The sequence below is a fragment of the Agelaius tricolor genome, unplaced genomic scaffold (genome assembly GCF_023055355.1).
Source record: "Agelaius tricolor isolate 1412-34295 unplaced genomic scaffold, bAgeTri1.0.p SCAF_7, whole genome shotgun sequence".
NCBI lineage: Eukaryota > Metazoa > Chordata > Aves > Passeriformes > Icteridae > Agelaius > Agelaius tricolor.
The window spans coordinates 4,824,382-4,851,486 of record NW_027269267.1 but is presented as its reverse complement, the minus strand read 5'-3'; the positions used below and the strand labels follow the sequence as shown (position 1 = coordinate 4,851,486).

The 27,105-nt window shown below is 43.2% G+C and overlaps 1 protein-coding gene across 4 annotated transcripts in view; it reads left to right on the top strand.

Annotated features, from left to right (window-relative positions):
- C2CD2 (C2 calcium dependent domain containing 2) overlaps positions 1–27,105 on the top strand; it is a 40,332-nt gene that overhangs the window by 3,581 nt on the left and 9,646 nt on the right. For 2 of the 4 annotated variants that reach the window (XM_071430186.1, XM_071430187.1), the window contains exons 3-13: positions 7,691–7,810; positions 8,144–8,245; positions 11,230–11,352; positions 11,624–11,750; positions 15,494–15,602; positions 17,651–17,712; positions 19,321–19,460; positions 21,729–21,900; positions 22,683–22,796; positions 25,109–25,236; positions 26,298–26,610. In XM_071430186.1, the coding sequence (XP_071286287.1) occupies positions 7,691–7,810; positions 8,144–8,245; positions 11,230–11,352; positions 11,624–11,750; positions 15,494–15,602; positions 17,651–17,712; positions 19,321–19,460; positions 21,729–21,900; positions 22,683–22,796; positions 25,109–25,236; positions 26,298–26,610 (1,510 nt within the window). Of the gene's footprint in view, positions 1–7,690; positions 7,811–8,143; positions 8,246–11,229; positions 11,353–11,623; positions 11,751–15,493; positions 15,603–17,650; positions 17,713–19,320; positions 19,461–21,728; positions 21,901–22,682; positions 22,797–25,108; positions 25,237–26,253; positions 26,611–27,105 lie in introns of those variants that run through there. The other 2 variants (XM_071430189.1, XM_071430188.1) reach the window with 2 other exon arrangements.

The following is a 27,105-nucleotide window of genomic DNA, read 5'->3' as shown; positions in this document are numbered from 1 at the left end:
AGCTGGGGATTGTTAACATGTAAAGCTGTTTGTGTAATTATTTTCTTCCTTTTTAGAAAAAAAAATTCCAGTACCCTGAAATAAATGGGTAATAAAATCCCTGCCCCAGCAGTGGGGCTGGAGAAACTGGACTTGGGAGGGCTGTGGGGCTGGCACAAGTGTTTCTTACTCTGTGCCACTGGAAGATGGGAAATTTTAAGGAGAGGGCACTGCTAGGTCTGAAATTGATGTGCTGTGTCATGTGTGAAGCCAGGACCCCAGGGAGAGCTGCTGCAAATAACAGCACAAAAAACTGCTGTCTTGCAGTGCAGTGTCTAAAATGTTGCTGGAAGGGACAGGCAGGGCTGGGTTGAGCCATTCCAGCATTTTAATCGAGGTGTTACACTGCACACAGAAATCTGATGTGCTTTCAAAACAGCTTAGACTAATAGAAGCACATTTTCAAATTTATTGGGATAAAAAAGGTTTGTTTTCATGCACTGGGTTCTTCTGAACTCTGCCAAAACCCATTTCAATAGTCTTGTGCACAGCTGCTGGAAAAAGTTCTCTGAATCATTCTTATTCCTTCACTTAAGGTACAACCTGAATATTTATTTGAATTACAGGGTATAATAATCTTATGGTGTCAGTCTGGTAGCTACTTTTCCTTCTTCTTTAAATGCATACCTTTCTCTAAACACCTCAGGAGTTCTCTTATATGATAATTGTGTCTTGAATTTCCTGAGGTGATACCAAGGCCGTTTGGTTTTCTTTTGGTGTTTTCTTTTTTTTTCTTTTTTCCCCCCATCCTCTTCAAACTCTCAATGTTTGCATGTGAAATCGAAATCTCTATCTGCAACTTGCCCAAACTGAAATTTTCTGACAGAAATTGGTGTGTGCTGCACAGTGCAGTGCTGCAGACATGGCTGGAATGCTGCTGCTTGGCCCAAGCTGTGGTGATAGGAACAGAGCTGCTCTGTGGCTGGAGGTCACACCACACTGCCCCTTGATAAAGCCTTATTTATGTGTTGCCTTCACCCCAATTTTGGGCCAGAGCCTAAATATATAGAATGAGGCGGCCTGTTTTCATTGTGTGGTATTGCTTGTTTTGTTTTAATAAAATAAACATTAGAAATATTCTTAGTCTTAGCTTTTTCTGCCAGCCTTTCCATTAGTGCAGTCTGTTTCCAGAGGACTTGAACTTCACAACAGAAACAGCCACAAAAAAGGCAATGAAAAAGAGGATTCTCTTGCTGGGGACTTGGCACAGAGGGTTTGGATGGAGCAGGCTGTGACAGAAGTCTCCCTTCTTTTTCTGCTTCATACTCAAATGGAAAGGGGTAAAATTCCTTTAGAGTGCCATTCCTTTAATGTCACTGCTGCACTCCTAACTGGAACCATTCCTGGTGTTTATTTCTGATTATTTTTGGTGGAGTGAACTATCCTGACCGTGATGTACCGTTCCTGTTGTTTTTTAACTCCCCATTTTGTTTCAAAAGCCATCCCAGCTCTTTGCTGCTTTAATGACTGGGGTTTTTTTTACAAGCCTAGATGGAATTGTAGCCCATGGAGATTTTTTCCTTGGCTTTTTTTAGTTTTTGCACTAATATAATCCTTTCTTCTTAATATGTTTACTCTTCTTTCATGGTGCTTGCTGTCAGTAAATGTATTATGAAGGGATTATATTTCCTTCCAGCTTTTGTTTAGCTTGCCTGCATAAGTTGCTCCTTAAATCTCCTTTTAAAATACTGTCCTGTCTCCTGAGTCTCTCCTATGCACCCATTCTCAGCAGCAGCTCAAATTAAATCCATGTTTTTGAACTTGATGGCTGAAGGGCCACACAGCCCTACAGGTAAAGTCTCACAATGCAAGGAGGCAGCTTCTTTTTGGCTCTGGAAGTACTTTCCTGAGGGGTTTTGGGCTCCAATCTGCCTCTCCTGTGGCTGCTTCATGCTATGAGTGCCTTGCTGCATCAAGGTCTCTCTCCCTGTGGTGCTGTCCTGATAATAAACTGTCCTTTGTGTGAGCAGGAGTTGTTAATCCTTACACACACACTCTCTACGTATTTTGTGTTGCATTCCTCTCCTGCTTTTCAAGGTCTTTCAGCTTTCCTGTGTGATGACCTAATCTTCCTTTATGTTGCTGCTTCCCAGCTTGCTTTCCTGAGCATCACATTTTCTTTCAGGTTTCTCCTGAGGTATTTTGGACTTTTAACTGTGTGATAGGTTTGGTGCCTGAAACCTGTTTGGTAACCTGTTTCCAGCTTTCACCTCCCTGCTCACTGTACTGTTCTCTCCCTTTCAAACATCCCTTAATGGGGGAGTGATGGAGTAAAAGCTTAATTGTTAGTGGGGTGAGCCTACAGGAGTAAACAAGATAACATTATGATCCAGCCTTCTTCAGAACTGAGTGCCTGGTCAGGGGAGGACATCCTGATGGGGGTTGGTTTGCTTCACTGGACATGATCCTGTGTAGGAAAAAAAACAAAGCAAAAGCAAAACCAAACAAAACCAAACCAAACCAAAACAAAAAAACCCAAAAAAACCAAAAAAAACCAACCAAACTCAAAAACCAAAGCTTTTTTCCTTTTTAAAAAAATAAAAACTAATTTTGTCACTCCATCAACAAAAAACACATTTCTACCATCCTGGGTTTTGCTCTGTCTGTCTTGCAGCTGCTGCTGCAGATGTGTGTGAGCCTCCTATAGCCTTGTGCCACATCTGCCACCTTGGCACAGGGATCAGGGAAGCCTGAGCACCCTGAACTGTCTCTGCAAGTGAATTCCTGTCCAAGCTACCACAGCACAAACTGGCAAACCTCTCTGGGGTTTTCTGTCTCCTCTTCTTCTCTGTGTCCTCAGCTGTGCTGTGTCCCAGATGCTTTGGAAAGGCTTGCATGATAGTGAGGCCAAACTAGCACTTCTAGTTCTGGTATTGATTTATATTCCCCTTTCTGAAATATAAGTACTGCTTCCTGTCTTTGCACTGTTTGATGTTCATTTGAACTTACTAGGTGGATTGAAAATCCCTCCTGTCCTGTCTCCTTGTATGCCCTGCTTGTTTATTTCATTCCCTCACTCCCCATTTTTTCCACCTATTTGAATTTGAATGTGTTGGTCTCAAAGGAGTGGATAAATTCACATGTTCCATCAACTTCTGCTTTGTTTCTGTTGCTGACATGGAAACTCTGTCCTGCACTGAGTCCATCCCTCACCCTGCCTTCACTGTGGTGTTTACCAGCATTTCAAAAACTGGTCTGAGGTTTTCACCGTATTTACAGGCAAATTCATTTTGATACTGGCTCCTAAAAACCCACACCTTCCTGTGCCTGGGTTAGACATTGCATTTGTCACCTCCCCTTCATTATTTGCCCTGGTCACTTGGTCAGTTGTTTGGGTAAAGGAATGGAGAAGAAGCTGGAGAAACCCCCTCAAGAAATGAAGGAATTGGCTCTGTAACCAAGAAGATGATGTAATTCTTCTGAACAGCTGAGTGCTAATGACTGTCAAAAGGCAGAAGTTTTTGACTTGAAAAAATTTCTTGTGAGGTTTTCAGCTGAGCACACCAACTGTCTGTGTGGCCATTGACAAGATAAGTTTTCCATGCCAAAAAGAAGAGGCTTTTCATAGTAAAACCCTGTGAGACAGATGGGAAACTGTGAGGGTCCTAAATCTTACAGTGAGATCAAGGCAACTTTACTGTGTGGCTGCCTCATGGTTAATTCTGATTCTCTTGTGAAAATGTTAAATATTTGTATTACTTTCATACTACTGAGTAACCTCAAGTAACCTGCTCTTTCTGGAAGTAAATACCAAGTGCAGTAAAAAGAATTTCCTCCTAGAAAACAAACAAAAAAGGCAATCAAGGCCTGTACTGCTGGGGGTTTTACAAACACATGTGGTGTGGTCAGGGCCTGGGGAAGGTGAGGGAAATGTTCCCCATCAGGGCTGTCAGAAATTCCCCCTGAAGTCACAGCCAGGGGGGAACCTGCTGCTGCACCTGGGGAGGGAAGAGTAAAGAGAAGGGAAGGTGTAATGCACAAATAATGGGGTGCCAGTGCCAAAACTGAGACCTCAAGGCAAGAAGGCACCATGTGTGAGGAGCAGGGGCACCGTGGTGCTTCTTGAGATGAAGCAGCTTCTGCTGCTACTTCAGGAAGGAAAAACTGAGATTTTGAAGCCTGTCCAGAGGAACTGCAAAGAGAAAAAGTCTGGATATAGAGGGAGAGGGCATAGGAGGGGAAGGGTTTTAATAGCTGTGAGTACACAAGTTTGGACACTTCACTTTCTCAGAAAAATAATCTTGCTCAACCCACAGTGCTTTTTCAGTCTCATTTGTTGCTGTGGTTTCTTATCTGGAAGAGAATTGCTTTTAGGATAATTGTACTCAGAGTTTTAGATATGTGTGAGCAGGTTGTGTCACAGCATCTGCAGCTCAGTGGAGCTGAGTGCCAGCATTTTCCATGTGGGGAACTGAGCCCAGCCAGGTCTGGGAGTTCTGGCCACTGCAGCTCATCCCATGGTGAGGGTGTCAGGTCAGGGATGAAGAGGAGAGGCTGGAAACAGCAGGAATAGCCCTGGCAGTGGGGGATTAAGTACCAGCTGTGCGTGGGGAGGGATGGCAGAGGACTGAGGAGGAGCAGGGACACAAGGGTACCTGAGGAAGGGCTGGAACTCCTTCCATGGGAGATCCCCAAAGCACATGGAGAGAAGGCTGTTTGTGCCAAGGGAGGTGCTGGAGGGAGAAAATCCCTTGATACTGGTTTCTTTGTGCTGCTACTTCACCTCACCCTCTTTCTGCTGATTTAGGAGATGTGTCTTGCCCAGAGGTAGGATCACACCAGGGAGCTGGGGGTGACCCCTCTGGGAGCTCAGAATCAGCTGGTCCCAGCTGCTGTGCAGGGCTTGGTTTTTAAAGAACAGTTTGTTACAAAAGTGACAGGTTTTCTAGACTCTAAAACACAAAGGGTTGATAACTGGAGGTGTCTCTGGTAAGGGGAGTGGGAGAAAGAACGAGGAATAGAAATGAAATTGAAGAACTCTCTTCCTATCAGTCCAGGTTCCTCTGTTTTCTTGTGGACACCTCCCTTTCCTCTTTCTCCCCCTGCCAGCCAGAAAGGGCTGCTTTGCTTGGCCCTCCCTTCTCCAGCTTTTCATCTGTGCAGAGAAAATGAATTTGAAGAAGCAGGTTGGAACAAGGCAGGGGGAAAAGGAGTGAAGCATGGGAAGCTTCAGTGTTTTTCTTTGTGTGCCTGCCATGGGGGAAGTGGCCTACATATTTCTGCTTGGGTCTATCAAAATCACCTGCTACACTTCTAAAGGAATGTCACTCAGCAAGGGAAGCAGCAGTTGCAGTCTCTTTAATCACCTTTTCACCACTTGTGGCAGCATTGGAGATGAAAACAAAGCTGCTTTCTCTTCAAATTCTAGCCCAGAATTCTGCTTCTCTCAGTATTCTGACTCCATCATCCATCCTGCTCCCAGAACAAAGGGATTCACCTGACATAAATACATATCATTTTCCATTTACAAACATGGAATCACTCCTTTTGATGATTGGATTAAAAGTTGACAGGTGGCTGTATGTGAGTACCATAATTTTTTTTAGTAAAAGTGAGGGCATAAAGGGAGTCGGTCTTAGTAGAGGTCATTGGCAGAATATAAATTAATCAAGGAGACTAAAAGTCCAAACTTCACTGGTCTGGGCTTTGAAATGAAAGGTAAAAATACATTAAAAAAACTGACTTAGCATCTCTTGACAAAACACAGAAAGAAAAATGAAAGTTCTGCCACCTGCAGTGTCTGTTTCCATCCTTTACTTGGAATTAAACATGATTAAGAAACATGTGGCACATGAACTCATTTGCCAACTTTCTGGCCACACTTTTATTTCTTTTAAAAACATTAATCAACCACGTACCTGGCAACCTTGGCTCTTGGACATCCAGAAATTCCAGATGAATGGCTCTGCATTGCATGTACAGCAAGTCTAACTTGTTCTGAATGCATTGAACTTCCTATGGATGTGTGGAAAAAACATGTATGGATGATAAAACACTGCATTTAGGATATGGAAGTGGCAGCAGTTTTTGCATCAAACCTGTCCTTTTTCCTCCTCTTTCCTCAAAAAAGAGGGAAGAACCTTTTCCTTTTTGAAGTCTTTAAAGAGTCACCGTGTCAATCTTTGAGTGAAAGGAGTGATTCTGTGTTTCATTTCAGCTACAAGTAAAACAAGCAGCTGGGCTCATTGTTCTTGTTAGCTATTAAAAATCCTTTCTATTTTACCATAATACTGGGTGTTGGTCTTGTTTGTGTGGGATTAAGGTCAGAAATGACTTCTGAAGGAATCTGGACTTTGGGAAAGGGGAGAGGTGAGGAAAACTCATTTGTCCACTTCTAAAGTATAATTTGCAAAGATATAACCTGAAAAGGCAAATCTTATTGCTTGGGGTGTGGTTGGGATTTTTATTTGTCGTATCCACCTCCCCACCCCCTCCTCCTTTGTAATTAAGTCTCTACCTTAATGGATGTACTCAGGCCCTTGATAAAGCCCTGGCCATCCTTAAAATGTACCCCAGAGAGCCCAGGGAGATGAAATGTATTTAAGGAGAGACTGATAAGGATCTTCCAGGAGTTACATGATTCCTCTCAAAGCTTTCAGCTTCAATTCCAGTGCCCATAATTGGAGCAGTAAGTGCACAAACACAATTTAATAGCAGCATGCAGGGCTTTTGTCAGACAAACCTTGCAGGGAATTATTTGTCTGTGCATTGCATTGACCTGGTTCCCTCTGCCTGAGTCAGTGTGAGGAGAGCCCAGCTGTCCTTCCCACAGTGGGGACAGTGACAAGCAGCTCTCCTGCACCACCAGCACATCTGTTTGCAAAACAAACATGCCTCTGTGGTGTGATGAATAATTTCTGACTTCCACTCCATGGGCTTTCCTGTGCTGCCAGGAACCCTCCAGGAATTTCTGCACACTCCAGGAATTTTGCATGGCAGCTCCAGCAGCTCAGTCAGTTTGCAGAGGGGAGGGAGCAAAAACTGTCCACTGTTTACAAACTCAGTGTGATAGCAAGTTAAATTACTGCTCCTCAAAGTGTATTGCAGTCAAGTGGCACTCAGACTTTTCCCAGACATTTAGCTTTGTCACCACATTTCAGGTTTTCTTGGTTTGGTCAAAGGTTTGAATAAATTCTTAAAGGCTCCTGCTCCTTCTTACCCACTGAGAACTGGAATTACTCAGACAGAATCCTCTGCTGTAGCAGCAGGTTTATTCCAGTTTCACATTTTCTTTAGTTTCACTAAACTAAAGATTGTGTGGTAAATCAGCTGCTGCTCAGAGCAGAAGAGGAAGAAGAACAAACATCTTTGCCCTCTTGGAGCTTTTAATACACAGATCTGTGAGATGGAAAGGAGTCCTTGTCAGGCAAAGAGTTACTTCTGAATTAGGTAATAATACAAAAGAAATTTTGGGAAATGCCATAATTGGCAGATATTATATTTCATGTGCAGATTTGAATACCTGAACTATGTGCTTTCAGAAGGAGGGGGGGAACATGAATGAAATTGCTGAGCTATTTCCCACCTGTGCAACTTAGCATAATTCTGCTAGCTTTAATTCCTTTCTTATTTTATTTCTTGCCTTCACCAGACCTTCTGAAGACTAATTTGTTTTTCCCTTTGTTTCCCTTCATCCTTTTCCTTTCTCCAGGTGGTTTCTTGCAATGTTGTGGGGGATTCTGTGAAATTCCTCGTTGCCGTCTCGGCCCCTCCGCCCGCGGCTGCCGAAGCTCAGTCGTACTTTGTGAAGCTGTCCCCAGTCCACCTGCAGGTGAAAAGTCTTCAGTGTTGTCCTCTCTTCCCTTCCTTTTGTTTCCTCTCTGGGGGCAAGTGGTAAATACAGAAATCAAGCTGCCTCTTCAGGAGACTGGGGATAAATAACATGTTGGGTAGACAACTTGGATATCTAGAACAATTCCATTTTTTAACTGGCATGAACTCTCAAAGCTCAAGCAACTTCTGCCTCCTTAGAGTGTCATTTTGAAGTTACCTACTCAGATACTGATGTCATTCTTCCTGTGCTGAGCCTTAGCATGGAGATTGACCTACAATTTCCTTACAGGACACCACAACAACTCTACAATAACTCTTTTCCTGTCCACAGCTTCAGCTCTATGTGAAAGACAAAGGAGAAGATGTCAAAGTTGAGTGGCTCCTCAATAACACCGATGAAATCAACTTTGAAATCCAGCCAGCAGTGCAGGAGGTCAGTCAGTTTTATTTGTTATTATGGTAGAGCAGATGAGTGTCCATCCCCTTGATCCAAAATGTGGTAAAGCATCTGCCTTGGATCATCTATCAAGCCCCTACACCTCTGAAATCCAGCAACACCTCTCAAGATCACTGAAACAAGTCTGTATTTGACAGACAAATGATTTAGCAAACATCTTTCATCTAACTTCAAGGTGTGAAAAATGTCTGTTCCTAAATATCTTCTCTCAGACTACTTCTAAAATAATAAAAAAACCCCAGTTGTGATGGTATTTCCATCAAAGCAATTAAAACATTGCTCCTTCCCTAATTTAAATCAGTTTTGAAGTCTGGCAGCAATAGATCAGAAATGGCTGTGAAAAATACGATGATGGATGATCTAAAAATATTTTGTTGCTTTTGAAATTGCACCTGATCTTTGTGTATGAGCACTCATTCATTGGGCCATCCTCTGCAAGAGTTTCATCTTGACTGGGATTCTCTTCTGCGTTTGCCCCTTCAGTTTTTTATTTTTGGCACAAGTGTGGTGATTTAACTTTTCCTACAGCTGTGGGGAAGACTTGTTTGTGTTTTGTGAAGTTGTTTTCTTGATTGAAGGCCTTGTTAAAAAGTAATTTTATTGTAGAGCTGCTTCTGAAGACCTGTACTGAGAGAGCTACAATCATAACAATTTATTGCCACAGCTTTTGTCTATAAAAATGTGAAACTCCTAGCTAAAGCCAGACAAGCCTTTTGAAGTGTGTTTTAATGTAGGTTTTACCATGCACACGTAGCATGTAAGTGACCTTCATGAGCTGGGGTGGCATGTTGATTATCCACATTTGAACAGTCATTAACTATTAAATCCTTCCTGACAAACACAGGTGACTCTGCTGCAGTCACTGGACTTCACAGTCAGCTTTTTGCTAGGTGCCCAAGTCCAGCTTTGCACAGTTGCACCTGTTCTGCTTTGCCTGCATGTTTAGAATGAGCCTGTTAAGTTCTTTATTTGTTAGAGGGTTTTATTTTCACTTTTGAAGTTCGTGTTAGCACTTATGGAAGAGGAGAGGCAATAAAAATAGGGCTACAACCTGTGAGCAAGGAGCAGCTCCTAAACTACAATGTCAGCTTTTGTGCCTTGTTTTCTTCCTCTTTCAGAAGCAATACTGTGTGTACAAATAAATACCTCTAATTACTTGTGATTATCTGCACAGTGGTTTTGACATCACACAAGCTGGGTGTAATAACCCATTTTCTCTTGGTAATGGCTGGGTGAACCTGAGTTGTGTTGGGCAACATGGCTGACTGGTAGGGTTTGGGTTTACACAATTTACATCATATGCTGATGTGCCCCAGGCTGGCTGTGCTGTACACCCCTAGCCCAAGTCAAACCCAAAGGGAAACCTGTTGTCTTTATCATTTTGGGGTGGCAGTTAAGCCACCCCATTATGGCTTGTCTTGTTGAGGGAGTTGTGGTGGAGAGTTACTTTCCAAAAAAAGGAGGGCTAAAAATGAGCCAGAGCTGACAGGAGGCTGTTTAATCAATCTCCTTTCCAAATAACTATGGAAACAACAGCAAACACCTATGAGCAGAAGTCCAGTGACTGAGGTTGCTGTTGTTACTGTTAAATGACAGATGTCACATTAGGCTGATGGCAAAGCATGTGAGGCACTGGGACTTTACAATTTAGGTAAGAGCAGGGGAGGGGAAATCACCTCCAAAACAATGAAGACTACTCATAATTTATCTGCTTATTTAAGTAACTTAAGTAATGAAATTGCTGTTACTAAGGCTTTAAAAAGCCTAATTTACTGTGATCTTTATTCAAGTGAATGAGTATTATCTGTTCCCTTGGTGGTTATTTGAGGGCACATGGTGTGAATGCAGCAGATTTTTGTGGGACTGGCCAATGCTGTTGTATGTTTTGAACATGTCATCAAAGGCCAGTTAGGTAAGAAGGCAGTACAACAGGATTTCTGGATGTTTCTGTAACACCTGGGTAGCTGGGGAAGGGCTCTTACTCCCAATCTCCTTGTCATGTCATGCAAACTGCACATCAGTGAAGTCTCTCAGTGTGGTATCAGCTAAAAAAGGTGGAGGGGTCCTCTGTTTTTAGGTCAGATCTTTGTCTCCTACTTCAGTCTTTCCTTTAGAAAAGAAACCTCAGTGGGATTTCAGAGCTGTTGGGTTTCAGGCTGTCCTTTCTGGGACAGCTTGATTTTAAAATCTGTGCCCTGTAGGTACCTGAGCAGACAAAAATTCCTGAGGAGCCTGCTGTGGAAAGCAGGAATTCTCTAGGAGCACAGGGAGGGCTGGGGCACTTCAGTCTCTTCATACACCTTGGAATTAATCATGTGAAGCTACATGTGTGTGCACAAACTCTCTGGTGTGTTCTGACCCCTCAGAGGTTGTGGTGCTAAGCACAGATGGCTGTGAGATTTTTTTATGGACAAACTACAGCTCAGTGCCCCAGAGCAGCACAACTCTGTCCATACACTGCACTTTCCAGTAAGGTTGAAGACCTCCAGGAGATGCTATAATTTTTTTTTCAGTGCAGCACAGGATTAGTTTCTTCTCAGCTGCTGCAAGCTGGCATAACTCCCATTAAATCAGTGGAACGGTGCAGATCTGCTTATCTGATGACCTGATCTGCTCTCTCAGGGAGTACAGAGCAGTGCAGAATCTTTAAAACACCATCATAAGATAAAAGCTATTAAATAAACTTCTGGCTTTTTGACTAACAGCTGTGTCTTCCTAACTCTTAGAACAGCATGAGTTTTTTGTGTTTAATTCTAGCTTTCCTTTAATGCATAATGGGGAATTTAAGTAATTCTTTGCATGATCTGTTGTGAAATTCTGTTGTTGGCAATAGAAACCATTGTGTCTCTCTCTGACAGAGCTAATGTTAGATGGCTTTGGTGGTATAGCTATATACCAAATTAATTTTTGCCTCAATTGCTTCTGAGTTTTGAGAAGCCTGGTTGTTTGTTTCCTCCCAGGGACAGACAGCAGGGACATGTGCAATATCTGAAACGCTCACAGATGTCTTGAAGAACCTCTTCAGCTCAGCTTCTCCATCTGTAGAGCTGAGTGTGAGGCCTGCAGATACAAAGGAGGTTCAGGTAAGTCTCATTCCTTCCAAAACCTTTTGAGAAGTGTCCTTCATGCTTTTATTACATATTCATGACTCACAAATGAGTAAATTTAACAGTGTTCAATGACAAGAACTGGGGCACATGTTTAGAACAACACAGCCCATGGCAGCGGAGGCTTTGTGGTCCCACCTCCCTTGTGGCTTTGTTGGTGTTCCAGCCCAGCTTCCCTGTGCCAGCATGGCACCAGGGTCTGGTGCTGGCACGTGCACAGTGCCCTTGTCCTGGTTGCCTTTTGCAGAATGTACAGAGCACACTGAGCCTTCTCCCTCAGGGCACCAGCCCTCCCAAGCCTCCGAGGGCTCACGAGCTGAAGCTGCTGCTGAGGAACATCGCGCTGGAGCCATCGAGCGACCTCCGTGCTGCAGGTACCACAGCCCAGGGGGGCTGCTGCTCCTCAGGCTGGCCTGGGCTGGCTTTTTTTACTCTTAGAGATGGATATGAGATGATTTGGTCTCACAATTAAAAGATAGCTGTTGTGTGAATGTCAATAAAAGCTTTAGTGATGTATGGTTATGTTATTGTGGTTTAGATGTCCTCTGTTCTCCCCACAGTTCCCTTTCCCCCCTGTATTGTTGCCATCAGGCAGCCTGGGCTGTCCAGGACAGGTACAAAGAAGCTGCACAGGTGTCCCTGGCATGGGGCAGCTGGGAATGGAAAAGCTTGGGGGTGCTCAGGGGGTGGGCATGGCAACACCTGAGCTCCAATCCAGTGACAAGAAAGCAGTTTGCACTGATAAATGGCACAGAAGAGCTGACTGACAGACCTTGGGAGGGCCAGGGCTGGCTGATGCAACCCCCAGGGGTATAAAAGACTGAGCATCCAGCTTGAAGATGAACTGGCCATGTGGTGTGCATGAGGGGCAGTTCCCAGCACTACAGCTTTTTCCTTATGCAGTCCTTTGTTGTGTTTTTGTTAAGGTTTAATAAACCTCTTGAAATTTTCAAAGTGAGAAGTTGTTTCTCACATCACTTTCCTTTCAGCTGAGGTAATGTAGAAGTTCTGGGTTACAGCCTGCTCTCAACAGAAGGTTTAAGAAATTGTTGTATTCTGAGAAATAGACTTCATAGAATCACAGAATGGTTTGGGTTGGAAGGGACCTTAAAGGTTATCTCATTCCACCCCTGCCATGGGTAGGGACACCTTCCACTGTCCCAGCTTGCTCAAAGCCCATCCAGCCTGGCCTTGAGCATTCCCAGGGATGGGGCAGCCACAGCTTCTCTGGGCAACCTGTGCCAATGCTGACTTAATGTATATTTTAGTTTATTGGAGTAGTTAAACATCTTGTTCTTCTTGTACAAATCCATCATTGCTGAAAACAGATTGAAATGACCACATGTATAAAGCTGGCTGATTATTCTGGCTTTTAGTTTTAATTTCTAAAAGTTCTCACTTTGGCTGTACCCAAGATGAGGGGCTCAAATCCAGCTCTCCATTAGCTGCTGGCAATGACATTGGCTTGATTCAATGTTACCTTATTTTTCTTTGCTTTAAAGTGATTTGCAGATATATCTCAGACTCTTCCCCCTGTATTAGAAACTCCTGAAAGGTATTTTTTTGTATTCTTTTTTTGTTGTCAGGGACATTTTCCCCTGATGAAGTGCCTCTGCAGGTAAAGGAAGAAGGTGCCTCTTGCAAGTGGAGAATGAAGCCAAAAAAGAGGTCACTGCCTAATCCTAATGAAGTTAGTGTTGGGTTTGGAAAGCAGCACCAGGCCTGTCTTGCAAGGCTCAGACTTCTCCAGGTGCAGATTGAGGCACAGCTCAGATTCTGTCAGCAGAGATACAGATTGGAGGCTCTGTTGTTTATGAACACTAAACAATTCCATAACAGTATTTTTAATGGAGGCTTGTGGCTGCTAAATTGGGCAAGGCAGTATTTTAGATAAATACATCCTGCTTGCTGTTCTGCTTGTTTTCAGTTAGCTGTAATAGGTTTCTGCCCTAGAGTCTTGTGTAATGCTGCTTTGCTCATCCTGGTTGGAAGTGATCCCCTTAAAAATCTCTGCAGAGCTTTTTTTTTTTTTTAAAAAAAAAAAAACAATTTATTTTTAAGCACTTCTGGAACTCTTGGCTGTGAAATGTCCTTTATCAATAAAATATGCTGGCAGCTGCAACTTTCAAGTGGAAAGTGTCCCAGCCCACAGCAGGGGCTTTGGAATGAAATGATCTTTAAGGTCCCTTCCAACCCAAACCATTCTATGATTTATTATTACTCAACAATTTTGTAGTGCAGACTAAACTTTCCAAAAGATTGGGTCATTTTGCCTCGCTTTAAAAGTCATGAGATGAGATGAGCTGAGCTGAGCTGAGATGAGATGAGATATCTTTGTGTGCATACAGTGCATAGAACAGAAGATCCACCTTCTGAAAATCCCTGCACCTTCCCAAAAACCAAGAGGAAAAAGAGACAATTCATGTGCTGTGCTCTGGGAACACAGCTGTTGGGGGGCAAAATCCCCATTTGCCAGTCTAACAGGAGATAGAGGGAATTTTGCTGGTTCTCCAGCAGCTCCTGGAGTGTAAATATTTGGAACTGAGGATGAGAAATAAAGCTTCATAATGGGGTTTAACTGGTACACTTGAAATCCAGCTGGGAAGGTGCTGGCTTCTGGACATAACTTGCTGACTTTTAATGAATATTCCCTTCCCTTGTAATAATGGATTATCCTGCTGGAGCCCAGGCTCCATGGGAGTGTGCAATATTTCAAGCACACAGGTACACAGGGGGCTGGGGAGGGGCAGTTTGTCCATGCTGGTGAAACCATGGGTGATTGATGGATGCTGACAGGGTTTGCAGGAGCTCTGGCTCTCCTGTAGGTATCTTAGTTCAGCTGGTGAATATCCACTAGCAGAACTGGTCTCTGCTCATGGGCTGTGCCAGTTTTTGTCTCCTTAGTTTGTGTATGTAAACACAAACCTAGATTTTGTGCTTTGTGTTCTACAGGGAATAACTAAGGGCAAAAGTGATTTCTGCTGGTGAGGAAAAAGCAGTTAATTGTTTGCAGCAGGGCAGAAGAGCTGCAATGCCCTATGGGGTACAGTTGGTTTGTGGTTCAGGTGGAGTTCCAGGGTTCCAGCTCAGGGACCCTTGGCTGGGGGAGCACAAAGCAGCCCAGGTCCATGAGCTCAGCCCCTGTGAAAGCAGCTCAGCTGCTTACTCTGGGCTCAGCTTGGGTCCCAAATAAGCTGTGTGTACACAGTGCTTTGTCTCCTCTAATCACCTTGCCAGACCCAGGCTGCCTCTGTGCCTGAGACAGGGCTGATCCACGGCCCCAAAGCATCCCCAGAGAAGAACTGAGAGCTGCTCATAGCAAATACAAACCCAGATTCTTCTGGAGAACCGGGGGCAGCATCTTTTGTTTGCTTTGCACACAGTCAGTACTGAGCTTTTTGTTGCTTTCCTTGATGTGTTGGAACTCTGGGTTTAAATTATTTCTGATGCTGTCAGAGCCAGAAAGTGAAAAGAAGCTGTTTTTAGAGGAACACATCAGGCAAACTATTTCCCCTCGGAGCAGCAGTAGAACTACTCTTAATATGCCAATTTGCAGCACTATTAAATTCCGAGATCAAGGCACAGATAAGTCTGCAGCAGTGCTTTAAAACTTGTTAAAAACCACAGTGCATGAGCCACTGTGAATTAGAACTGCTGTCATCAGTCACTTGCCAGCAGAAAAAGCTTATTTTCGTGTCCAGATAAACCACTGTGACTGTGACCAGGGGGAACTTAGAAAATTTCTGTTATTTTTCAAGCAGCTTGTAAACAACTTGACTCCCTCCCTGCCTCACACCCACAACATCACCTGCTCCCTCTTTGTCTGCCCATCTTTTTGGATCGTTTTATGCCTGCATTTTGTTGCTTCATGGCAGGATTTAAATCGGGCTGTCATGTTTCACAGTGTGTAGGGTAGCTCATAAGACAACAGTGATGCAATAGTGACCTTTGCCATGAATAAACTTGGTGTACAGGCCAAGGGAAGGCATTTATCCTGTGGGAGGGTGTGAAAAAGTCTGCAAAAGTTTGTTCAGAAATGCAAGGAAAGGGGGTTTCTTTGCAGTAAGTGAGCTCTTGGTGACAGAGCATTAATAACTGATTTTTCTTGCCCTTGCAGGCAGCACAGAGCTTGTGTGTATAGTTCAGTTGAATGACCCTATGCAGAAGTTTTCCAGCTCTGTAGCCAAAAATGCTGCACATCCCTTTTGGAAGGAAGAGTTTATCTTGTAAGTAACTTGCCTACTGAGAATACTTTTACACTAAAGCACTTTTTTTCTCCTTGAACTGTGTGAGAGAAGAATGACATTTTGAAATAGGACTTGGACTTTCTCTGTGTGGCCTCAGAGACATCTGGAGCTGGTGGGGACTTCAGGATATCTAATTACCCTCTGTATGGATATGAGGTACAGTCTCTAGGTGTTCTATGGGAGAGACATGATTCTAGTAGATGACAGCAGTCACAGGCACAATAAATCACCTCATGCTTTCCTACAGTGCCAGAAAATAAGTGTTAGCACTTCATTTAGGTAGCTAAGTTTAGCTGCCTAACATCTAGCAAGGTTTAGAAAGGTTTTGCTAGGTTTTACTAGGTTTTGTTAGCAAGGTTTTGAAGTCACTTTACTGTGAAAACTGCCTTTGAGGGAATCTAATGTGTCTGCATTCCATCCCTGAGTGGAAAAAGCAAATGTGCAGAAACAACTGAGCACCTTAAAGAATGGTGGCCCTGACTAAAAAGAGAGTGTAAAACTTAACTAGATTTTCTTTCTCCTGTAAAACAATAAAGGGACTTTCAGGCAGCCTACACAGTTTCCTGTGATTCACACAGCTGTTGTAAATAAGGTCAAAAGTGAGGAGTTCTAAAACTATTTTTATTTTCACTTTCTAACAGCAGAGCAAAAATGGCTTCTGAGGTGCATGAGTTTGGGAAAGGAGGGACTCAGTGATAAACTTTGTTTTCTGAAGCATCACAAAGTGCTTCAGCCAGTGGCTCTGTGATTCACTTCAGCCATCTGTTGGTGGAACAGCACCCGTGCTCAGGCTTGCAGAGCACACAAGTTCCCAGCAGTTTGGGACAGGAAGTTTGTAAGAATAAAACCCTTTTCCAGCTGAAAGGGCTGAGAGAGGGCAGGCAGGATGTGATTAACTTGACAGGAATTTGGCCTTGACACCAGGAATAATGCTGGGGTTTCCACACTGCTTTTCAGAAGTGCATGAGGTAAGCTTGGGGGCTTTTACAGATAAATGATTAGGATTTTGGCAGAGGTTTTTAAACTTCTTTCAAGTTCCCACACACAAACCTCTGCCTTTTTCTTTCTTCAGAGCCAAAAATATCTTCCACTCTGAACACTAAATTACTGACCACCATGTCAGACTCTGCTTTAGCTTCGTGGCAAAGCAGCAGTGGACATCAAGGTGCTCCTTTCCAAGTCTTGGGGTGCAGGAAGGGTGGGAGTGCCAGGGAAAAACTTCAAATCTGCTGCATAGATAATGTACCACAGCATCTCATGGAGGTGGGGTGTCTGCAGCCAGGATCACACCATCCTGCAATGGGGACATGGCAAAATATAATGTATGTTTGCATGCTCTGAGGGGTTTTGGCAGAATGCCTGCTGAGAAGGGTGTAAAATAAGGTTTGACTGGAGGGTTCCTCAGCAGGCACCCAGTTTGCTTCACTGTGTCAGTCAGAGGACAGGTTTTGTATCTGTTGTCTAGTCCATCTTAGGAAGTACCACACGTGTCATTCTGAGAATTCAGTTCAGAGTCCAGTTCACCTGGGTTTTGTCACACAGAAACTCCTCTTGTTGGCTTGCAGCATCCTTGAGTCTTGTTTTGGAAAAGTGATACTGACTCTTCTCATTTAAAGCTGTAACTACTTTTGGTTTTTTTGCATCTGTCCTGTTTTTGCAGGACACTTTCCTGCTTTGATAGGGATGTTGATTGAGCCTGTTCCAGCATCTTGACTTACAAATTTGATCCTGCCAGGAGAAACAAAACTTGTTGGTGTTGTGGTGTAGCAGTCAGACTAGGAACCATCTTCAGCTCCTGGGGAGAAGAAAATCCTCTGAAATCCAACAAATTGAACCTGTGCAAAAGTGAGGGAGGTTCCCAGGCCATGTTTTATTACTGTGATCCCTTCAGTCACTCTTACCCACCTGCAAGGTGCAGTGTTTGGCTTGGAGAGGGCTGAGAAAAGCTGGGGAAAGGGGAAAACCTACATGGGAAGGAAAATCTGCTTGGGCTGCAAAGACCTAACATGGTTTTGTTTTCTTCCCAGTGAACTAAGTGCCAAATCAAAAGCATTGCAACTGCAAGTAGTAGAAGATGGAAAGTTGGACAGTAAGTATTTTAAGATTGAGTTATTTTGCATGATCAGCGTGTGAGCTTTGCTGAGTGTTGACAGAAGTCCCCTTTTATTTCTGGATGGCCACAGAAACTGTGAGATTTATCAGAAATCATGGGTGGAAGGAGAATACACTGACCAGGTGCCTGGGTTAAGGTTACAGAGAATCTTTGAGTTTCTTTCTATATTGTCAACATACTGAGTCTTCCAGGTGCTGGTATCCTGTATTTTTTCCATCTTTTAAACATCTGACAGATCCACTGTGAACCTTTTTGGTTTCAAATTAAGCTTTTGAGTTCTTTCTGTGGCTGAAGGAGAATAATAGGGGTTAATTGTAAATCCTTCCTTTTTAAGTCCTAGAGACTCCCTAACAATTCAGGTATGAAAATCACAATCAGGTGTAAAACACTCCAATTCTGATTATGTTGGACTAAATAAAAAACATGGGAGGGTCAAACATTTTTACATCTCGATTCTGTTGTTTCAGAATTATTTATAATAATCTGGATATACAAAGTTATGCAATATCTTGCTTATGATATGTGATTGTTGGAGGGATTGGAAAGTTAAAAGCTTTAAAAAAATTCTGATGTGGATGCTATTTTTTATTTTTAAAAGAATATGTATGTGGAGTCAGCAAACTTATGTTTTTCTTGGACAAAATGTAGTCTTGACTGTACCTAAACATCTTTAGTCTTTCAAACAACACCAGAAATGTTCTACATCCTAACTTTCAGCCTGGTTTCCTGAAGAAGAAGGTCCCAGTGGATTGCATTGACAATTCTCTTCCTCCCCCTCTGTCCCTCCATACCTGCTGAGCTGTTCTTCTCCAAAAAAATTAAATAGAAGACTCAAAGTAGAATCATATTAATGAACAGGGTGCTGAGTTATATGAATATAATGTAAATCCCTACTTGTATAATACAGGTATAGACAAGAGTTTATTACACCTGTTCAATTTGTGTTTGAGAAAATCGTTTAATACAAATTCTCAGCACATGTTCTGTGGTAACCTGACCCCAAAAGGCCAGTGAAGTGTAGGAATTTTTTGTTTTTAAACATTCTGCTTTGCACAGAAAACCAGGATTTCATCTCTTAAATCATTAGTACCTTTGCTAATAATTTGTTCTTATCTGGTGGATCTGATAAAGTCAGGGGAGGAACAAAAGAATTGCTGAAGTTTTATTAAAGTTCAAATTAAGAAATACTATTGTTGTGATGCAGCAGTTAATCAGGACTACAGATTGTCCTCTGAAATGAAAGATGCAGAAACTGGTTATGGAGATTGTCCAAGAACCTAATGGTTGTTTCCTTTTTCCCCTAGATATTCTGCATATAAAGGGAAAAATAATGGCCAGAAACAACAGTAAATAAGGAATAGTTCATGGTTCCATTCCTCCATTCTTTCCTGTTACATAGTATTAGGCCAGGCTGAGGAATAGTCATTAAATGGCAAAAAAAGTTGTGAAACTTTTCTGCCCCGTGGTGTAGAACCAGTTACTGCGATTTTTTGCCTGAACTTTTCTCCTCCCTTCCAATATTCTGTCCCTTACACATCCTGGCAGCTTAGCTCTGGGCTGACCTTGCTGATTGTGTTCTTGCAGGTCCTTTATCAGGGCAGGTGACCATCCCTCTGGACCTGTTCAGGAAGCAGCCCTGTGGCCAGCACAGCTTTGCCCTGAGCAGAGGGGCTGGGGAGAGCGGCTCAGAGCCAGGGCCCGCGCTGGGCTCCATCACTGCAGAGGTACTGCTGGGCTGGGGCTTTGGGGTGGCTCTGTTCCTGCAGGAGCTGCTTGGGAATGCTCACCCACAGCTTGGACAGGAGCACTCTCTGCTGGGTTAGGAATGGCTGGATGGATGGCCCAAGGAGTGATGGTGAATGGTGCTGCATCCAGCTGGGGGCCAGTCACCAGTGGTGTCCCTCAAGGGTCTGTGCTGGGACCAGTTCTAGTTAATGTCTTTATAGAGGACATGGATGAGGGCATGGAGTCCTCCATTAGTAAATTTGCAGATGACACTAAGCTGGGAGCTTGTGTTGATCTATTGGAAGGAAGGAGGGCTCTGCAGAGAGACTTAGATCTGGTGGATGGATGGGCAGAGTCCAACAGCATGAAGTTTAGTAAATCTAAGTGCTGAGTTCTACATTTTGGCCACAAAAATCCCCTACCACGTTACAAGCTGGGGATATTGTGGCTGGACAGTGTTCAGGCTGAAAGGGACCTGGGGGTGCTGTGGTGGTGTTCACAGGGGTCCCAGGATGAGGGAGGAGATGGGAATCTTGACTCCATGTTTCAGAAGGCTGATTTATTATTTTATGATATATATTATATTAAAAGAAAATGATATATTAAAACTATACTAAAAGAATAGAGAAGGGATTCATCAGAAGGCTAGCAAGGAAAGAAAGGAATGGAATGATAATAAAATCTTGTGACTGACCAGAGAGTCTGAGACAGCTGGACTGTGATTGGCCATTAATTGAAAACAACCACATGAGACCAATCAAAGATCCACCTGTTGCATTCCACAGCAGCAGATAATCATTGTTTACATTTCATTTCTGAGGCCTCTCAGCTTCTCCAGCGAAAAAAAATCCTAACAAAAGGATTTTTCATAAAATATGTCTGTGACAGGGTGCTGGTCAACAGCCGGCTGAATATGAGCTGGCAGTGAGCCTTGGTGGCCAAGAAGGCCAATGCATCCTGGCCTGCATTGGGAATTGTGTGGCCAGCAGGAGCAGGGAGCTCATCCTTCCCCTGCACTGGGCACTGGTGAGGCTGCACCTTGAGTGCTGTGCCCAGTTCTGGGCCCTCAGTTTAGGAAGGATGTGGAGATGCTTGAGCACATCCAGAGGAGGCAACGAGGCTGGTGAGGGGCTTGGAACACAAACCCTGTGAGGAACATTTGAAGGAGCTGGGGCTGTTTAGCCTGAAGAAGAGGAGGCTTAGAGGTGACCTTATTGCTCTCTACACCTTCCTGAAGGGAGGCTGCAGACAGGTGGGGTTGGTCTCTGACAGAACCAGAGGACACAGCCTCCAGCTACGTCAGGGAAGGTACAGGTTGGATATCAAGAAAAAATTTTCATCAAAAGAATAATAAAGTACTGGGATGCTCTTCCCAGGGAGGTGGTAGAATCACCATCTCTGGATGTGTTTAACAAAAGCCCATCCATGGCACTGGGTGCTATGGTCTGGTTGAGGTGTTAGGGCATGGGTTGGACTCGATGATCTCAGAGGTCTCTTCCAGCCTCATTATTCTGTGACTCTGTGATCTCATGCTTGGGCTTGTGGCTGAGTCAGAGCAGCCTGTTCTGATTGCAGGGTGTTTGTGTCTTATGGGATTTTGGAAGGAATTTTGAATGATTTAGAGACAGGACCTCTGAGTTGTTTTAAATGATGGGGTTTATTTTTCTTATCTTCTACATAGACAGGAAGGGTGAGTTTGGATCACATCTTTACTGCATGGTTCAGAAGGTCACAGGACCCCTTGTTACAAAATAAAATAAATCCTTTTAAGGGTTTATTGACCAATAAAACACTGCCAACAAGGATATTTATGTTTTTGAACCAGTCCTTAAATATTTCATTTTATGGACCCATGCTACAGTGTAAGCTTTCTTAACTAATCATGTTATGAGACACAAACCTACAGTGCTGCATTCTTAACTCCTTGTTTACTTTTGTAACTACTTTTATTTTTTCTATATCTTTAAAACTCTAAACTTTCCTCAACTTAACATATCTCTGCTTTAAACTATAAATCCGCATTCTCACTTCTAGCACCTAAGTTTGGAAGCCTTTTCCAAGGTCTCAGATCAAATCCTGTTTTTAATTCTAAGCTTTGGCTTCCAGGCCCAAAGTTCTGAGAGTTCCCTGCACTTCAGATTCCAGCAGTGTCTTATTGAAAGAATTAACTCTTGAATTTGGCTCAGCAAAAACCTAAAAGGAGTACCAGAAATAGAGTCCTCCTTGCCTGACTGTGCTTCTGAGGTGGTGTTTTTTTGTCTCCTCAGTTCTCTTTTATAGAGCCCAGTGAAGTGAAGGCCAGGCAGGTCTCCTCTCCAGTGCTAGCCACCAAGATCGAGAAGGACCGCACTGTGATGCCCTGTGGGACTGTGGTCACCACTGTCACTGCTGTGAGAACCAAACCTCGTCTGGAAGGGAGATCCTCCCCCCTGAGCACAGGTCAGCACCTCCAGATCTTCCTCCAGGGGCACCAGGAGAAGCACTGGGGGCTGGGATGGCAGGGAAGCACCAATTCCAGAGTTCTCTGATGTGTTGGAGTGGGGTTGTTGTTCGTATTCTACAGAATCAGGATTTTAATTTTCATCAAAACTTGTTTCTTACAAGAGGAACAGTTAATATTTCTTTTAATTCTGTAAATCTTCACCATGGTGTGATAATGTAGAAGGGCTGGATTTTGGTGGATGGTTTTTCACAGGACAAATGTATCAGAGGTTTGCAGATAACAAACCATCCTGTGCCTTCTAACCCTGATCTGTGTTATCATCTCTGATGAAGCTTGGTGTTACCTGGTGACAAAAATACTTTTCAGCATGTCCTCCAGGAGCAGACTTTCCAATTTTTCTTGGGAAAATTATAAAAGTAAAACCTGTTAACAGTCTTGCTGTGAAGCATCACAAAGATCTGTGTCCTTTTAAGTTGTTAAAGCAAATCTTTTATTTAAGTGGGTGTAGTCTAATGTGTTACAGTAGAATGTTTTAAAACATTCTTTCATTTTTTAAACATTTAAAAATGCTTAAAAATTTTAAAATGTTTTCAAAAATTCTCACACTTCACTGGCCTTTTAGGGTCAGGTTTACCACAAAACATGTGTTGAGAATTTCTGTTAAACAGTTTTCTCAAACACTTACGATTTGAACAGGCATAACTGGTATAATAAATTCTTATTAACACAATAAAAAATGTCTTGACCAGTTCAAATAACCAAAAAATTTGGTCCTCAGATTCTCCTGTGAAAACTCCAGTTAAAGTAAAGGTGACTGAAAAGGATTTCATTGTTGAAGCTCTCCATTCTCATGGTGCTCCAGTCAGCAAAACTTTGTCATCTTCAGATACAGGTAATAAAAATGTTTGGGGCTGCTAAGGAGAACATTTCTCTGTTCTGCACGTGGGATTAATGTGATCCTGTTAAAATGACAGCCAGCCCATGTGGCTGCTGCCTGTCAGCAGCACTGGGGTGTTTTTGTTACAAAGCACTGTGGTTTGGGCTATGGCAGCCTTGCAGTAAAAGTCTGGTTTTAATTGGCAATTTAAATTACTGGTTTTGAATAAATAACAATGAGCTGTGGTTTGGAGAGGGGAAGAGGCTGCAGAAAAGCCAAAAGAAGTATTTTCTCTTACTTTTGAATGAAAGATGCCTCCTTTTATGAAGGCATAGGGGATGCTGCACTAAACTAAAACCCTGTGGCATGCACATTTGGGTCCCCTGTGTCTGAAGAGAAGGCAGAGGCTGGACTGAAGACTCAGTTCTCTTACTAGCCCAGCCACTGGGCTTTTTTGGGCTTGCTGTGCCCATCTGTCCTCCTTCCTAAGTCACCTGGATACAGCTGAAATTCTTTCAGAGAGTCAGGTGACATTGACAATAATTATAAATTCACTTTGAATTGTATATAAACTTGATTTTGTCTCTGGAGAATTTACCTTTTCCAGATGCAGCTCTAAATCTTCAGCACATTTTTCACTCCTGTGTGTGGGCACCACTGAACCTTTCAGTGGCTCTGTGGGCAGGAGTAGTGACAGATGTGACCCAGGGTGGCTGCCAGTGGCACCTGCTGTGCAGTTCAGTTGGCTTTGTACAGGTCTGGGTGGGGAATGCACAACCTGGAGATGATCTGGGCTGCTCCTGGCACTGTCAGGAGCTTTCTGAGACAGAATTGTGTGAGCCAACAAATGTGGGGAAGGGCAAGAAGCAGTAAGCATGAATAGCTGTAAGAGCACTTGGATCTTTTCCCATCTCTTGGGTAAGAAATACTCTGACCTTGAAGCAGTGTGGTATTACTACATCAATTTGGGAAATGTTAAGATAGTGCAAGATTTCTGAGTTGCCTCTCTGAAGTGTTTATGATATTAAAGACACAAAACACTTACTGGAAAATCCACCTGGAGACAGCTTATTCCATATTGTTATGGACAGTGCTTTTATTGGGAGTGCAAGGAGATTTCTGTGAAGAGTTTATACAGGATTGCAGGAAGAATTACTCATTCAAACAAAAGCCAAATGAAAGAAATACAAAGGAGCTTTTGGGTATGGCAGCAACTTAGGTAAAAGTTATTACAAACATCATGGCAAAATAGCAGCATGCACCCTGGAAAAGATGCTGTGTCTGTGCCATAGTTCTGAGTGATGGCAATAATAAGAATTAATGCAGGGGCTGGGGAGATGGAAAAGTCAAGGTTTGAGATGAGTGTGCAGACATGCACACATATTCTTAATTCTAGGCTTCATCTTTTCTTACATTACTCTCACAGTACAAAAGGCACTGCTCAATTTAGTTAACACTGGTGCTATTCCTTCCTCTATTCTTTTGTTGTTGTTAAAACTCTTGCCAGAAAAGTCCACCTCAGGCAATTAAACATGGGGATTTTTGTCTTGTTGACTTCCTTAGCCTTGTTTGTTCCTGAGCTTGATGAATTTGATTAATGTGTATTCGTGTCCTAGATGCCAGAAGGGGCCATGCTTAAAAATAAACTTGTGTTTGTCAGTAAAGAGCATTTTGTACAGAAGATTTTATATTCCTGTGCAGTGGTTGGAGGGGAAAAGGGAGTGCACTTTACAGGATTTGGAGGCAGCTACTTTGCCTTCCCCTCCGTATCACAGTGCCTTAGCAAAACTGGAAATACTGATCAGGGAGATCTGGAAAAGCAGCAAAATAACAAAAAAGCTACCTGAGGAAGTAGCACCATGTGCCAGCCTTGTACCATGTTAGAACTATGGTTCTTCATGACTGGGATAAATAATGATGTCCCTACTGTCACCACAGGGCAGCAATGCATTGAAACCTCCTTTGTTCTCATGGAAGGGGTTTGTAAATGCCATTTTGGTACCTTTTCTCCAAAAATAGGTGCCAGGAGGGAAGGAACAGCACCTACTCCATTATTTCAACACGATTGAAATAATGGGGTGCTTTGTCCAGGCTTCCAGAACCTCCTTTGTTCTCATGGAAAGGGTTTGTAAATGCCATTTTGGTACCTTTTCTCCAAAAATAGGTGCCAGGAGGGAAGGAACAGCACTGACTCGCTGGGTGGTGAATTGGCAAATTTATGGTGTTGATGCCATTTCTGTGCATTTTAAATCAAGGACAAGCTCTGGCTGTCTCTGCCCTGTTTTTTCCTGTTTCCTTGCCCCTCTGAAATGCTCCTTTCTTTGCAGAGCTGCTGGTACTGAACGGCACCGACCCCGTGGCAGAGGCGGCCATTCGGCAGCTGAGCCAGTCTGCCAAGCAGAAGCTGAAGTCCCCTCGGAAGAAAAGCACCATTATCATATCAGGGGTGTCCAAGGTAGAGCAGAAAATACACTCAGAGTTCATGCTTAGCTCTGGAAAGCCTTTTCTGCACTGACTGCAGTGCTAACAGGGCTTCTGTGTCCCTGCAGGATCAGATTTGTGTGCCAGGTTATTTCTGTGACTGTTTCAAGCTCAGCCAGATCGGGGTGTTGGGTGCTGATGGTTAGATTGGACAGCCTGACTAAAATGCACTGTGTCCTTGGATTGGGGTGGTGTTAAGGATTTGGGGAAATCAATTTAGGTGAGAAGAGGTACATATAAAATATGTATATAAAACAAGAATGTATTGTAAGAGGACAAAGCTAATTTCATATTGAAGGTAAGAGCTGAAGCAGGCAAGCAGGGATGTTTTCACTCTAAATATCAAGTGTAGCCTGTGAATGTAAGGAAATACACACACACACACACATATATATATATCTAAAGGAATAGCACCTTTAATTTTGAAACATTAATACAATACCACACAGATTTTCAACAATCCAGTGCCAGTCTGGAGCCACATGTTATATTTAAGCTGCATCGTTTTGGGCCTTATTTAAAGTACAATAATTTAGATACTCTGCCTCAAGTTTTATATTCTTTATATTCTGTGTTTCACTCATGTAGGGAAGATGCACTGAAAAAGTATGGAAGATTTTTATACTTTTTTTCAAAGCTGTTAAAACCCTCTGAAAAATCTCTGGTTCTCTGGTCTCTGTTCCAGAGGGAGGGCAAACAATGAGACAAGATGAAATGCTTTGATGTTAATTTTCTTAGAATGACCAAAAGAAATGCTGACACTTCATTACACCAGCACATATGGGGGTTATTTGTAGTGGGGCCAGGGATAAGTAGAATGCATTTCCTTAATTGATTTTTTCACTCATTTGGACTTTGCAACATGATTAAAGCTTTGCTAAATGCTCCTCTCCTTTAGTAGAGCTAAGGAAGCTTCAGGTGGCTTGCTGATGGTCCTGAGCAATGCAAGTGTAAAGAAATAACTTCTGCAGGGAGGTTTGTTTTTCTCCAGCAGGATGACTCGTGTCAGTGTTGTCTCTTATTTCCACTGGGCAGACCTCTTTATCTCAGGACAGTGAAGCTTCACTGATGATGGACTATGCTGCAGCCATGGACAGCTCCTGCAGGGAAGCAGATCCACCCACTGTGGAGGAAAATGTTGCAAAACTCACCTCTGATAAAAAGCAGTCACTGGATGCTTCAGAAAGAGTCCCTGGCACCGAGCCACAGCAAAGCACCCACAAGACCTGGGGTTTGGAGAATGGCAGCCAGCAGTGGGACACCAGCACCCTCTTAGACCAGACCTCTGAAGAAATATCTGGGAGCTCATTAAGTGTTTCAGAAACTGGGAGCATGAAAAAATCTAAAGGTACATGATCCTCACTTCCACTTCAGTGACTGCTTTCTCTGTGTAATTGCCTGCAGTAGTTCATCCTTTCTTATTGATTTTTTTTGTCCTTCAGAGTCTTTGTGATTGTGGTGTTGGTTGAAGCTGTTTTGCTTGCAGCTCTCTGAGCCAGTCAGGCTCTCTTACCCTCCCCTCCACGAGGAAACAGCTCACCCTTAGAAGCTGGCAGCTCATTACACCCAACTCAGTTATTTGGGAGACAAATCACTAGTCACATTATCAATTCCTCAAGGAAAACTGTGTCCTTATAACCCAGGACTTGCCCTGTATTGCCAGCCCCATTAGCAGGGTGAAGATGGCAGGGATCCACTCTTGCTTTCCAATCTATTCCTCTTCCCCTTCACTTCTCTGAGCACAAGGCTGCCCTGCCCTCACTACAGTGTGTGTTCAGGGAAGCACCACAGCTGAAGAGAAACTGCCTGCTGGACAGATTCCCCCTTTTCACTCATTTCATTA